General features: G+C 45.2%; 1 protein-coding gene across 1 annotated transcript in view; it reads left to right on the top strand.

The window, feature by feature from the left end:
* The window catches only part of fndc3a (fibronectin type III domain containing 3A), a 190269-nt gene that overhangs the window by 2393 nt on the left and 171980 nt on the right, over positions 1-15896 (top strand). The window contains 1 exon segment of the mRNA XM_065024164.1: positions 10539-10686. Coding sequence (XP_064880236.1) covers positions 10579-10686 — 108 coding nt within the window. The 5' untranslated portion in view covers positions 10539-10578.

Here is a 15896-nt window from a genome sequence, read left to right as displayed (position 1 = left end):
GATGCAACCGCTCAGGATGCTCTCGATGGTGCAGCTGTAGATCTGTTTGAGTTTCTGGGGACCCATGGCAAATCTTTCAGTCTCCTGGGGGGGGTGAAAGATGATGTTGTGCCCTCTTCACATCTGTGGTGTGTATGTCAAAAGTTTGGACACACCTACTAATTTCAAAGGTTTTTCTTTATTTTTACCCTTTTCTACATTGCAGAATAATAGCGAATACATAAACTATGAAATAACACACATTTGGAATCATGTAGTAATCAAAGTGTTAAACGAATCAAAATATATTTTAGAATCTTCTCAACTAACCCAAGCCTGATGGTCAATTAACCCAAGCCTGATGGTCAATTAACCCAAGCCTGATGGTCAATTAACCCAAGCCTGATGGTCAATTAACCCAAGCCTGATGGTCAATTAACCCAAGCCTGATGGTCAATTAACCCAAGCCTGATGGTCAATTAACCCAAGCCTGATGGTCAATTAACCCAAGCCTGATGGTCAATTAACCCAAGCCTGATGGTCAATTAACCCAAGCCTGATGGTCAATTAACCCAAGCCTGATGGTCAACTAACCCAAGCCTGATGGTCAACTAACCCAAGCCTCCACCATGTTTAGTTTTATGACTGCTGTGAAAGACATTTTAAATTAAACGTTCAGTCCAAGTTGTTCACAAATGAGTGAAGTGAACAACCATGGACTGTATGTGCTCAGGGTCTCTGAATATGAGTGCTGTTCTAGGATCAGTTATCCTCTCTTATTTAGTACGATCTTGAAGATATAACTGATCTTTGATCAGCGGTCCTACTCTTGATAATCTACATTTAGCCCCAGATACAGTATTTCTCCAGTCCAGGTGTCCTATATAAGAGTGGTCATTACAGCTGCCGAGAGTAGGCTACTGGTTTTTGGGACAGACTCAGGAAGGCAGTTGTGCTGTTTATAACCACCCGAAACTGAAAAACACAACTAGCACAACTATTTGTGCTTGTTTCGGTACTGTGTTGAGGTTGAGTGTAAGAAACATTTTCAAGCGAAACTCCTCTGATCTCAGTTTGTCAGATTTTTGTTCTTTATGCACAATTATTGCCTGAGATATTGAAAGTCATTTTCATTTGGGGTGGACATTTTGAGGAAATTAAAATGTTCACCAGTAATGTAACGTCATAGTTCCTAAGTATTGTAGAGAAGGATGTTCTCTTTGTGACCTCATGACTGAGTAAAGACCAATCTCTGTTTCCTCAGAGCACTTGACTTATGTCTACACCTCATTCCCTATATAGTGCACTGCTTTGAACCCGGCCAATGGGGTGCCTTTGAACCCGGCCAATGGGGTGCCTTTGAACCCGGGCCAATGGGGTGCCTTTGAACCCGGGCCAATGGGGTGCCTTTGAACCCGGGCCAATGGGGTGCCTTTGAACCCGGGCCAATGGGGTGCCTTTGAACCCGGGCCAATGGGGTGCCTTTGAACCCGGGCCAATGGGGTGCCTTTGAACCCGGGCCAATGGGGTGCCTTTGAACCCGGGCCAATAGGGAATAGGGTGCCATTTTGGAGGCATCCTTGACCTTACCCTTGACTCGACTCATCTTCTCCATCTATAGGTGTTTGCCACTCCTCCTCCATAATGCCCTCCCCCCAATGTTAAAAAACAAACTACACCCCTTCTCTCTCTCTGTTGTCTCTCACTCTCTTGCTCTCATCTTTCTTTCTTGCTAAATGATGGAAGTCATTTAAAAAAAAAATGTTTTCTTTCTCACCCTGACTCTCACTGACACCAATTCAATTCTGTAGTAGTAGAAAGTGGTCCACTTATTTTTGCAGGGTGCTGTACTCTGGGCCATTTTCTCTTGCCATTGGGCCACTGCAGTCAGATCTTGAGAGGAGGCAATGACTGTGAGTAGTGTAATTGCCTATAACCCTGCCTGCCTGGGGTTAGCTCTGCTGCGCTGGCTGCATTATAGCACTGCGTGGGTGTAGGGTAGACGGGGGACTTGGACTGGAGCTGGGCTGGCAGGTCAGTGAGAGGACCCTTAAGTGTTTGTACTCTAGCAAAGGGGAGGCTAGTATTCACATGGCCACTTAACATAATTGTGTGTGACCCACTTAGAGAGAGGTGTGTATGAGCTGTCCTCTAGGCCTGCTACAGTAGAAGTCAGTTCTCTCAGGCCCCCAGCTCCAATGAGCTGTCCTCTAGGCCTGCTACAGTGGAAGTCAGTTCTCTCAGGCCCCCAGCTCCAATGAGCTGTCCTCTAGGCCTGCTACAGTAGAAGTAAGTTCTCTCAGGCCCCCAGCTCCAATGAGCTGTCCTCTAGGCCTGCTACAGTGGAAGTCAGTTGTCTCAGGCCCCCAGCTCCAATGAGCTGTCCTCTAGGCCTGCTACAGTGGAAGTCAGTTCTCTCAGGCCCCCAGCTCCAATGAGCTGTCCTCTAGGCCTGCTACAGTAGAAGTCAGTTCTCTCAGGCCCCCAGCTCCAATGAGCTGTCCTCTAGGCCTGCTATAGTGGAAGTCAGTTTTCTCAGGCCCCCAGCTCTGATCAGTTAGCCGAAGTCTACGCCCGTTCGTCTGTGATTGGTCACCTGTAGGGATTCTGCAATAATGTCTTTGTTGTCATTCAATCAGAGGCAACTGGTTTTCATGCATTTCTTTTTTTTAATTGAGAAATACTGCACCAAACATCTTTAGTTAGATGTAAAGTTGGGCGACTGAGATCTCCTCAGCAAAAAACGTCTTAGTTATCTTAGATTCATTCTGACTATTTCAAGAAAGTGTAATTCTAGCTACGGTGTATCAAAATGGACAAACAGTGCTATTGTCACTCCTTTTCTCATTTTTCGAGCGAAGGACTTTTTTTTAAGGGAATATGGGAGCACACACGTTCGTTTTGCCTAGCGTGTGTGTGTGTGGATGCCCACTGAGGGGACAGAGGATTGTATCGTAAACTGAACCGCCATCAGCTTTTAATGTCCCCTTTACTCACTGTTATTGACCTCCTTATGCTAGTACCAACCCCCACATTATTTGAAGGACTGTGTTTCTATACTGAAAATAAATCATGACTACTATGTAGGCTGCTTGCTATGTTGTTGATAGCTTTGTAATAGTAGTAATGTCTGCTGTAAATTAATGAAGTATTATTACATAGAAACATTCATATAATTATCATCGGCTGCTACTTTGTTGATAGTTTTGTAGTGCAGTAGTTGATGCTGCTGCAATGCTATTATAACACTATTGTCAACTGGGCCTAAAGCCAGCAAGTGAATTTTAGGATATTCTGTTGTAACCTAGATGTGGTTTCCTGTAGATCTCCCGGAAGCTAGGTGTGGTTTCCTGTAGATCTCCCGGAAGCTAGGTGTGGTTTCCTGTAGATCTCCCGGAAGCTAGGTGTGGTTTCCTGTAGATCTCCCGGAACCTATATGTGGTTTCCTGTAGATCTCCCGGAAGCTAGGTGTGGTTTCCTGTAGATCTCCCGGAAGCTAGGTGTGGTTTCCTGTAGATCTCCCGGAAGCTAGATGTGGTTTCCTGTAGATCTCCCGGAAGCTAGGTGTGGTTTCCTGTAGATCTCCCGGAAGCTAGATGTGGTTTCCTGTAGATCTCCCGGAAGCTAGGTGTGGTTTCCTGTAGATCTCCCGGAAGCTAGGTGTGGTTTCCTGTAGATCTCCCGGAAGCTAGGTGTGGTTTCCTGTAGATCTCCCGGAACCTAGATGTGGTTTCCTGTAGATCTCCCGGAACCTAGATGTGGTTTCCTGTAGATCTCCCGGAACCTAGATGTGGTTTCCTGTAGATCTCCCGGAACCTAGATGTGGTTTCCTGTAGATCTCCCGGAAGCTAGGTGTGGTTTCCTGTAGATCTCCCGGAAGCTAGGTGTGGTTTCCTGTAGATCTCCCGGAACCTATATGTGGTTTCCTGTAGATCTCCCGGAAGCTAGGTGTGGTTTCCTGTAGATCTCCCGGAAGCTAGGTGTGGTTTCCTGTAGATCTCCCGGAAGCTAGATGTGGTTTCCTGTAGATCTCCCGGAAGCTAGGTGTGGTTTCCTGTAGATCTCCCGGAACCTAGATGTGGTAATATTCATATTTTACAGATGGTAAACAAGTGTGTTATTTAAGGCACCTGGAAGTCCACATGTTCCAGAAGGGATTTCTGCCATAAAACGCATTTTGATCAAATGTTTCCCATTCAAATGATGATGCGGGCCTAGTTTCCTGAAATGAGTCACATGAACACACCCTGTGTGTTTTTAATAAAATCAACTATATGCGTTGACCTTGTCTGATGCTTTAAGCACACTGTTTGATGAAATAAGACACAAATGACTCGAGGGAGCCAGCGATCTAGAGGTAGAGGGAAAAACATGAACCTGACTCAACCTTTCTCTTCCTGCAGGCTTTCTCAGATTCTGCCATTACTCTCCTGAAGTTGCCAGTAATAGGCTGCATGAGGATTAGCCCACCCTTTTTCCCCCCTCATGTGGCATATGCCAATTGGTCTTTTCTACAGATCTGCGTGCCAGTTATGGTTTTCATATGCACATAGAGACACAACTGTTTTCGAAAAATATCTGAAAATGATAGAAACCTAAACTTCTATTGCCAAATTTCAGGTAGAAAATATCGTGATTTAAAAAAATAATAATAATTAAAAAAAAAATCCTATAAATTGCATTGGCTACTCATGGCCTGTCTGCAACGAACTTGAAACATTGTATCAACTATTTAACTTGGCTACTCATGGCCTGTCTGCAACGAACTTGAAACATTGTATCAACTATTTAACTTGGCTTAGACCTCAAGCTTGCTCTAGCGAACTTGCAACATTGTATCAAATATTTAACTTGGCTTAGACCTCAAGCTTGCTCTAGCGAACTTGCAACATTGTATCAAATATTTTGGGACCTCGAGAGTTTACTGTGCTAGTGAGCTCGGGACAGACACAGCTGTCGGCTATTTGCACAATGGATAAGAAGCAGTGTTTGACTTGGGCGTCAGTTGCTCACTGGACGGCGTCTACAATTTTCTACTGCTTGAGCTCTTGTTCGTCTTACAGGATATCTGCTCAAAAGTGTTGTAGAGCTCCTGTGTCTAAATATAAACTGTACAAGCACCCAAAATGAGTATTTACAGATGGTATAGAAGTTTAGCACTGATCAGAAGTAATCGGGTAGGCCTATTTTATTATGACTTTCCACCCGATCATGACATTTTTCCCTTTCATGCTCACCCCAGCCATCCTACAATCTAAGCTTGATGCCCTCAATCCCACACAAATTATCAATGAACCTACCAGGTACAACCCCAAATCCGTAAACACGGGCACCATCATAGACATCATCCTAACCAACCTGCCCTCCAGACCCGACTGCCCTTGACCAGCACAAACTGTTACATCCTGTAGCACAAAGTCAAATGTTATGGGACATTGTAAAGTCCGTGGAGAATAAGAGCACCTCATCCCATCTGCCCACTGCACTGAGGCTAGGAAACACTGTCACCACCGATGCATCCACTATAATTAAGAATAAAAAAATAAAAAATTATACGGCTGGCCATGCTTTCCACCTGGCTTCCCCTACCCTGGTCAACATCCATGCACCCCCCACAGCAACTTGCCCAAGCCTCCCCCATTTCTCCTTTACCCAAATCCAGTCAGCTGATGTTGTGAAAGAGCTGCAAAATCTGAACCCCTACAAATCAGCAGGACTAGACAATCTGGACCCTCTCTTTCTAAAATTATTAGCCGAAATTGTTGCAACCCCTATTACTAGCCTGTTCAACCCCTCTTTCGTATCGTCTGAGATCCCCAAAGATTGGAAAGCTTCTGCAGTCATCCCCCTCTTCAAAGGGGGAGACACTCTTGACCCAAACTGTTATAGACCTATATCCATCCTGCCCTGCCTCTAGACCCAAACTGTTACAGACCTATAGCTATCCTACCCTGCCTCTAGACCCAAACTGCTACAGACCTACATCCATCCTACCCTGCCTTTCTAAGGTCTTCGAAAGCCAAGTTAACAAACAGATCAACATCCATTTCGAATCCCACCGTACCTTCTCCGCTTTGCAATCTGGTTTCCGAGCTGGTCATGGGGTGCACCTCAGCCACGCTCAAGGTACTAAACGATTTCATAACCGCCATCGATAAGAGACAATACTGTGCAGGTGTATTCATCAACCTGGCCAAGGCTTTCAACTCTGTCAATCACTGAATTCTTATCGGCAGACTCAACAGCCTTGGTTTCTCAAATGACTGCCTCGCCTGGTTCACCAACAACTTCTCAGACAGAGTTCAGGGTGTCAAATCGGAGGGTCTGTATGTCCAGATCTCTGGCGGTCTCTATGGGGGTACCACAGGGTTAAATTCTCGGGCCGACTCTTTTTTTTTTTTTTTCCTTCTGAATACGTCAATGATGTCGCTCTTGCTGCTGGTGATTCTCTGATCCACCTCTACGCAGACGACACCATTCTGTATACATCTGGCCCTTCTTTGACTAACCTCCAGACGAGCTTCAATGCCATACAACTCTCCATCCCTGGCCTCTAACTGATCTTAAACGCTAGTAAAACTAAATGCATGCTCTTCAACCGATTGCTACCAGCACCTGCCTGCCTGTCCAGCATCACTGCTCTGGACAGTTCTGACTTAGAATATGTGGACATCTACAAATACCTAGGTGTCTGGTTAGATTTTAAACTCTCCTTCCACACTCACATTAACACATTAAGCATCTCCAATTCAACATTACATCTAGAATCAGCGTCCTATTTCGCAAGAAAGCATCCTTCACTCACGCTGCCAAACATACCCTCGTAAAACTGACTATCCTACCGATCCTCGACTTCGACGATGTCATTTACAAAATAGCCTCCAACACTCTACTCAGCAAACTGGATGTAGTCTATCACAGTGCCATCCGTTTTGTCACCAAAGCTCCATATACTACCCACCACTGCGACCTGTACGCTCTCGTTGGCTGGGCCTCTTTATGTAACTATTGTAATTCTCAATGGGTGTAAAAACAGACTTGGTTTGTTTGGGATACAGGAACAATGAGCCCCACAGGTCATTAGTGGTGGTGCGTTAAGCCAATCAGAAATACTGTCAGATCCCCAAATGTTCACATTTAAGTGCCTGTATTTGTGTGCAGGCCTTTTATGTGTAATCAGGCCAGGTAGCCTATAGGCCTGGTTCTATGTGTAATCAGGCCAGGTAGCCTATAGGCCTGGTTCTATGTGTAATCAGGCCAGGTAGCCTGTAGGCCTGCCTCTATGTGTAATCAGGCCAGGTAGCCTATAGGCCTGCTTCTGTGTAATCAGGCCAGGTAGTCTATAGGCCTGGTTCTATGTGTAATTAGGCCAGGTAGCCTATAGGCCTGGTTCTATGTGTAATCAGGCCAGGTAGCCTATAGGCCTGCTTCTGTGTAATCAGGCCAGGTAGTCTATAGGCCTGGTTCTATGTGTAATCAGGCCAGGTAGCCTATAGGCCTGCCTCTATGTGTAATCAGGCCAGGTAGCCTATAGGCCTGGTTCTATGTGTAATCAGGCCAGGTAGCCTATAGGCCTGCTTCTGTGTAATCGGGCCAGGTAGCCTATAGGCCTGCCTCTATGTGTAATCGGGCCAGGTAGCCTATAGGCCTGCCTCTATGTGTAATCAGGCCAGGTAGTCTATAGGCCTGCCTCTATGTGTAATCAGGCCAGGTAGCCTATAGGCCTGCCTCTATGTGTAATCAGGTGCGTTTCCTTACTCAACGTTGACAGGAGCACTCCAAACACTAGATAATGACTACATTTAATTGACAAAACTCACAAATGGAATTAAATGAACTTGTTTTTCACTAGTGTAGCAGCATAGGCTGTGCACTCTGCAAACAATGTGTCCACTCTTGGACCGGAATGGTAATATGGTATGCATTAAAATAAGTGCCCTTAACCAAAGTAACGAACATTGTAGATGAGAAGGCTAAATGTACTACTGGTGATATATTCGATGGGGAATTAACTGTAAATGTACTACTGGTGATATATTCGATGGGGAATTAACTGTAAATGTACTACTGGTGATATATTCGATGGGGAATTAACTGTAAATGTACTACTGGTGATATATTCGATGGGAATTAACTGTAAATGTACTACTGGTGATATATTCGATGGGAATTAACTGTAAATGTACTACTGGTGATATATTCGATGGGGAATTAACTGTAAATGTACTACTGGTGATATATTCGATGGGGAATTAACTGTAAATGTACTACTGGTGATATATTCGATGGGGAATTAACTGTAAATGTACTACTGGTGATATATTCGATGGGAATTAACTGTAAATGTACTACTGGTGATATATTCGATGGGGAATTAACTGTAAATGTACTACTGGTGATATATTCGATGGGGAATTAACTGTAAATGTACTACTGGTGATATATTCGATGGGGAATTAACTGTAAATGTACTACTGGTGATATATTCGATGGGGAATTAACTGTAAATGTACTACTGGTGATATATTCGATGGGGAATTAACTGTAAATGTACTACTGGTGATATATTCGATGGGGAATTAACTGTAAATGTACTACTGGTGATATATTCGATGGGGAATTAACTGTAAATGTACTACTGGTGATATATTCGATGGGGAATTGATAGACACTAACAATCAAACACAAACGATTCACACAATGAAGTTATGAAACAATGAATGTGCACAAATTGACAGGAGAGAGAGAGAGAACATTCTGGAGAGAGGAAGTGCATTGTGCATCTGGTTTCTGCATGGTCAATTTGACTTCTGCGTTGGGCCACATGCAGCATTTTACGCAGAATTCAGGGCATATTCACACTTCTTGCGCTTCGCAGAGCAACGCAGAGCTGTTGTGAAGAAATTTTAGGAAGTGAGTTTGTGTTTATCCACCCCCGCCTACCGCCAACCGATCTTGTCAGTGCGGAGCTATACAGAGCCCATCGCATTGGTACACCGTTTAGGAGGCACATGGCGCCTAGCTCGGTTTGGCCTCCGCATGACTCCGGAAGCTCTGCGATTGTGTCATACCCTTCATATGGAGCTTCACGACCACATTTTTAGAATCAAGCGTCAATTTGGTTTTAGTCTAGGCCTCCGCAATGGAGTTGTTCACTGAGCTGGGCGCATATGTGTGTGTGTGTGTGCGCGCTACTGCTCGACTAAAATCTTGGTCGACCAACAGCTTATCAACCAAACAGTCGATTAATTGGGGTCTTCCCTACCATAAAGTGTACTACTGGAGACCAGGGTCCGTAGGGTCCTATGTAGGGGATAGGGTGCCATTTGTTACTCTGAATGTGTATCCATGGCACTGTTCTGTTTTGTTTTCTGTTTCTCGCAGCATTAAAATCCTTTTTTAATTTTATTTTTGTAAAGAGCGCCGACTGTCGAAGGACATGCATAGCGGTAGTGTTCTAGGCTTACGTCTTTGTGTATACTGCTTCCATCCGTATCGGGGGCGGCAGGGTAGCCTAGTGGTTAGAGTGTAGAGGAGGCAGGGTAGCCTAGTGGTTAGAGTGTAGAGGAGGCAGGGTAGCCTAGTGGTTAGAGTGTAGAGGTGGCAGGGTAGCCTAGTGGTTAGAGTGTAGAGGAGGCAGGGTAGCCTAGTGGTTAGAGTGTAGAGGAGGCAGGGTAGCCTAGTGGTTAGAGTGTAGAGGTGGCAGGGTAGCCTAGTGGTTAGAGTGTAGAGGAGGCAGGGTAGCCTAGTGGTTAGAGTGTAGAGGAGGCAGGGTAGCCTAGTGGTTAGAGTGTAGAGGTGGCAGGGTAGCCTAGTGGTTAGAGTGTAGAGGAGGCAGGGTAGCCTAGTGGTTAGAGTGTAGAGGAGGCAGGGTAGCCTAGTGGTTAGAGTGTAGAGGAGGCAGGGTAGCCTAGTGGTTAGAGTGTAGAGGAGGCAGGGTAGCCTAGTGGTTAGAGTGTAGAGGAGGCAGGGTAGCCTAGTGGTTAGAGTGTAGAGGTGGCAGGGTAGCCTAGTGGTTAGAGTGTAGAGGTGGCAGGGTAGCCTAGTGGTTAGAGTGTAGAGGTGGCAGTGTAGCCTAGTGGTTAGAGTGTAGAGGAGGCAGGGTAGCCTAGTGGTTAGAGTGTAGAGGTGGCAGGGTAGCCTAGTGGTTAGAGTGTAGAGGTGGCAGGGTAGCCTAGTGGTTAGAGTGTAGAGGTGGCAGGGTAGCCTAGTGGTTAGAGTGTAGAGGTGGCAGGGTAGCCTAGTGGTTAGAGTGTAGAGGTGGCAGGGTAGCCTAGTGGTTAGAGTGTAGAGGAGGCAGGGTAGCCTAGTGGTTAGAGTGTAGAGGTGGTAGTGTAGCCTAGTGGTTAGAGCTTTGGACTAGTTGCAAGTTCAAATCCCCAAGCTGACATGGTACAAATCTGTCGTTCTGCCCCTGAACAGGCAGTTAACCCACTGTTCCTAGGCCGTCATTGAAAATAAGAATTTGTTCATAACTGACTTGCCTAGTTAAATAAAGATTAAATAAAGGTAATATATCTATCCATGCCAGTCCGTCCATGCCGTCTGTTGTGTTCCAGGAACTTGGAGTGCCTGGTCGGTGTTGTGAATGAGGGAGTCATGGCAGACCACACCCCCCCACTGGAGTCCGGCCAGATACTCAGCCCCGACCTCCCGCTCCTCGCCTCGCCTCCCCCTGCCATGGTCAACGGAGAGGGACCCCAGCAGGTACTGTCACATTCTATAATGTATAGGCCCTGAATACTGGACCCCAGCAGGTACTGTCACGTTCTATTACATTCTATAATGTATAGGCCCTGAATACTGGACCCCAGCAGGTACTGTCACATTCTATAATGTATAGGCCCTGAATACTGGACCCCAGCTGGTACTGTCACATTCTATTACATTCTATAATGTATAGACCCTGAATACTGGACCCTAGCAGGTACTGTCACATTCTATAATGTATAGGCCCTGAATACTGGACCCCAGCAGGTACTGTCACATTCTATTATATTCTATAATGTATAGGCCCTGAATACTGGACCTCAGCAGGTACTGTCACATTCTATAAAGTATAGGCCCTGAATACTGGACCCCAGCTGTTACTGTCACATTCTATTACATTCTATAAAGTATAGGCCCTGAATACTGGACCCCAGCAGGTACTGTCACATTCTATTATATTCTATAATGTATAGGCCCTGAATACTGGACCTCAGCAGGTACTGTCACATTCTATTATATTCTATAATGTATAGGCCCTGAATACTGGACCCTAGCAGGTACTGTCACATTCTATTATATTATATAATGTATAGGCCCTGAATACTGGACCCCAGCTGTTACTGTGATAGAGTGGATGGTTTTAACTGGAGTTAGGATTTGTCCCTCTGTGAACTCTCGAGGTTGTAAATCTTGTACCTATGTTTACTGTCTGGGCTTGTTTAGGGAACTAAACCTACTTGGCTGTGTTAAGCCCCTTCTGACACTGGAGCTGTAGGTATAATACCACAGTAATGTCTTCCTAAAAGCTTTCATAAACCATCTTTCTGCAACGTTAGTTATAGTGATCGTTAGTACTATAATAGTGACCGTTAGTACAGTATTAGTGATTGTTAGTACTGGTGATAGTGACCGTTAGTACTGGTGATAGTGACTGTTAGTACTGGTGATAGTGACTGTTAGTACTATAATAGTGACCGTTAGTACTGGTAATAGTGACCGGTAGTACTGGTAATAGTGATCGGTAGTACTGGTAATAGTGACCGGTAGTACTGGTAATAGTGACCGGTAGTACTGGTAATAGTGACCGGTAGTACTGGTAATAGTGACCGGTAGTACTGGTAATAGTGACCGGTAGTACTGGTAATAGTGACCGGTAGTACTGGCGATGGTGACCGTTAGTACTGGCGATGGTGACCGTTAGTACTGGCGATGGTGACCGTTAGTACTGGTGATAGTGACCGGTAGTACTGGTAATAGTGACCGGTAGCACTGGTAATAGTGACCGGTAGTACTGGTAATAGTGATCGGTAGTACTGGTAATAGTGACCGGTAGTACTGGTAATAGTGACCGGTAGTACTGGTAATAGTGACCGGTAGTACAGGTAATAGTGTCCGGTAGTACAGGTAATAGTGATCGGTAGTACTGGTAATAGTGACCGGTAGTACTGGTAATAGTGATCGGTAGTACTGGTAATAGTGATCGGTAGTACTGGTAATAGGTACCGGTAGTACTGGTAATAGTGACCGGTAGTACTGGTAATAGTGACCGGTAGTACTGGTGATAGTGACCGGTAGTACTGGTACTAGTGATCGTTAGTACTGGTACTAGTGACCGTTAGTACTGGTAATAGTGACCGTTAGTACTGGTACTAGTGACCGTTAGTACTGGTAATAGTGATCGTTAGTGCTGGTAATAGTGACCGGTAGTACTGGCGATGGTGACTTTTAGTACTAGTGATGGTGACTGTTAGTACTAGTGATGGTGACTGTTAGTACTGGTAATAGTGACCGTTAGTACTGGCGACCGTTAGTACTGGTGATAGTGACCGTTAGTACTGGTGACCGTTAGTACTGGTGATAGTGACCGTTAGTACTGGTGACCGTTAGTACTGGTGATAGTGACCGTTAGTACTGGTGACCGTTAGTACTGGTAATAGTGACCGTTAGTGATGGTGACCGTTAGTACTGGTGATAGTGACCATTAGTACTGGTGATAGTGACCGGTAGTACTGGTAATAGTGACCGGTAGTACTGGTAATAGTGACCGGTAGTACTGGTGACCGTTAGTACTGGTGACCGTTAGTACTGGTGACCGTTAGTACTGGTAATAGTGACCGTTAGTGATGGTGACCGTTAGTACTGGTGATAGTGACCATTAGTACTGGTGATAGTGACCGGTAGTACTGGTAATAGTGACTGTTAGTACTGGTGATAGTGACCGGTAGTACTGGTAATAGTGACCGTTAGTACTGGTGATAGTGATCGTTAGTACTGGTAATAGTGACCGTTAGCACTGGTAATAGTGATCGGTAGTACTGGTAATAGTGACCGGTAGTTCTGGTAATAGTGACCGGTAGTACTGGTAATAGTGACCGTTAGTACTGGTAATAGTGACCGGTAGTACTGGTGATAGTGACCGGTAGTACTGGTGATAGTGACCGGTAGTACTGGTAATAGTGATCGTTAGTACTGGTAATAGTGACCGGTAGTACTGGTAATAGTGATCGGTAGTACTGGTAATAGTGATCGGTAGTACTGGTAATAGTGACCGGTAGTACTGGTAATAGTGTCCGGTAGTACTGGTAATAGTGTCCGGTAGTACTGGTAATAGTGTCCGGTAGTACTGGTAATAGTGTCGGTAGTACTGGTAATAGTGTCGGTAGTACTGGTAATAGTGTCTGTTAGTACTGGTAATAGTGACCGGTAGTACTGGTAATAGTGACCGTTAGTACTGGTAATAGTGATCGTTAGTACTGGTAATAGTGATCGTTAGTACTGGTAATAGTGACCGTTAGTACTGGTAATAGTGATCGTTAGTACTGGTAATAGTGACCGTTAGCACTGGTAATAGTGACCGGTAGTACTAGTGACCGTTAGTACTGGTAATAGTGATCGTTAGTACTGGTAATAGTGACCGTTAGTACTGGTAATAGTGACCGTTAGTACTGGTAATAGTGATCGTTAGTACTGGTACTAGTGACCGTTAGTACTGGTAATAGTGACCGTTAGTACTGGTACTAGTGACCGTTAGTGCTGGTAATAGTGACCGGTAGTACTGGTAATAGTGACCGGTAGTACTGGTAATAGTGATCGTTAGTGCTGGTAATAGTGATCGTTAGTGCTGGTAATAGTGACCGGTAGTACTGGTAATAGTGACCGGTAGTACTGGTACTAGTGACCGGTAGTACTGGTAATAGTGACCGTTAGTGCTGGTAATAGTGACCGTTAGTACTGGTAATAGTGACCGTTAGTGCTGGTAATAGTGACCGGTAGTACTGGCGATGGTGACTTTTAGTACTAGTGATGGTGACTGTTAGTACTAGTGATGGTGACTGTTAGTACTGGTAATAGTGACCGTTAGTACTGGTGATAGTGACCGTTAGTGATGGTGACCGTTAGTACTGGTGACCGTTAGTACTGGTGATAGTGACCATTAGTGATGGTGACCGTTAGTACTGGTGATAGTGACCATTAGTGATGGTGACCGTTAGTACTGGTGATATTGACCGTTAGTGATGGTGACCGTTAGTACTGGTGACCGTTAGTACTGGTGACCGTTAGTACTGGTGACCGTTAGTACTGGTGACAGTTAGTACTGGTGACCGTTAGTACTGGTAATAGTGACCGCTAGTGATGGTGACCGTTAGTACTGGTGATAGTGACCGGTAGTACTGGTGATAGTGACCGGTAGTACTGGTGATAGTGACCGTTAGTACTAGTGATGGTGACCGTTAGTACTGGTGACCGTTAGTACTAGTGATGGTGACCGTTAGTACTGGTGATGGTGACCGTTAGTACTGGTAATAGTGACCGGTAGTACTGGTAATAGTGACCGGTAGTACTGGTAATAGTGACCGGTAGTACTGGTAATAGTGACCGGTAGTACTGGTAATAGTGACCGGTAGTACTGGTAATAGTGACCGGTAGTACTGGCGATGGTGACCGTTAGTACTGGCGATGGTGACCGTTAGTACTGGCGATGGTGACCGTTAGTACTGGTGATAGTGACCGGTAGTACTGGTAATAGTGACCGGTAGCACTGGTAATAGTGACCGGTAGTACTGGTAATAGTGATCGGTAGTACTGGTAATAGTGACCGGTAGTACTGGTAATAGTGACCGGTAGTACTGGTAATAGTGACCGGTAGTACAGGTAATAGTGTCCGGTAGTACAGGTAATAGTGATCGGTAGTACTGGTAATAGTGACCGGTAGTACTGGTAATAGTGATCGGTAGTACTGGTAATAGTGATCGGTAGTACTGGTAATAGGTACCGGTAGTACTGGTAATAGTGACCGGTAGTACTGGTAATAGTGACCGGTAGTACTGGTGATAGTGACCGGTAGTACTGGTACTAGTGATCGTTAGTACTGGTACTAGTGACCGTTAGTACTGGTAATAGTGACCGTTAGTACTGGTACTAGTGACCGTTAGTACTGGTAATAGTGATCGTTAGTGCTGGTAATAGTGACCGGTAGTACTGGCGATGGTGACTTTTAGTACTAGTGATGGTGACTGTTAGTACTAGTGATGGTGACTGTTAGTACTGGTAATAGTGACCGTTAGTACTGGCGACCGTTAGTACTGGTGATAGTGACCGTTAGTACTGGTGACCGTTAGTACTGGTGATAGTGACCGTTAGTACTGGTGACCGTTAGTACTGGTGATAGTGACCGTTAGTACTGGTGACCGTTAGTACTGGTAATAGTGACCGTTAGTGATGGTGACCGTTAGTACTGGTGATAGTGACCATTAGTACTGGTGATAGTGACCGGTAGTACTGGTAATAGTGACCGGTAGTACTGGTAATAGTGACCGGTAGTACTGGTGACCGTTAGTACTGGTGACCGTTAGTACTGGTGACCGTTAGTACTGGTAATAGTGACCGTTAGTGATGGTGACCGTTAGTACTGGTGATAGTGACCATTAGTACTGGTGATAGTGACCGGTAGTACTGGTAATAGTGACTGTTAGTACTGGTGATAGTGACCGGTAGTACTGGTAATAGTGACCGTTAGTACTGGTGATAGTGATCGTTAGTACTGGTAATAGTGACCGTTAGCACTGGTAATAGTGATCGGTAGTACTGGTAATAGTGACCGGTAGTTCTGGTAATAGTGACCGGTAGTACTGGTAATAGTGACCGTTAGTACTGGTAATAGTGACCGGTAGTACTGGTGATAGTGACCGGTAGTACTGGTGATAGTG

This window comes from Oncorhynchus nerka, linkage group LG11, assembly GCF_034236695.1.
Source record: "Oncorhynchus nerka isolate Pitt River linkage group LG11, Oner_Uvic_2.0, whole genome shotgun sequence".
Taxonomy (NCBI): Eukaryota; Metazoa; Chordata; class Actinopteri; order Salmoniformes; family Salmonidae; genus Oncorhynchus; species Oncorhynchus nerka.
This window is presented reverse-complemented; position numbering and strand designations above follow the sequence as displayed.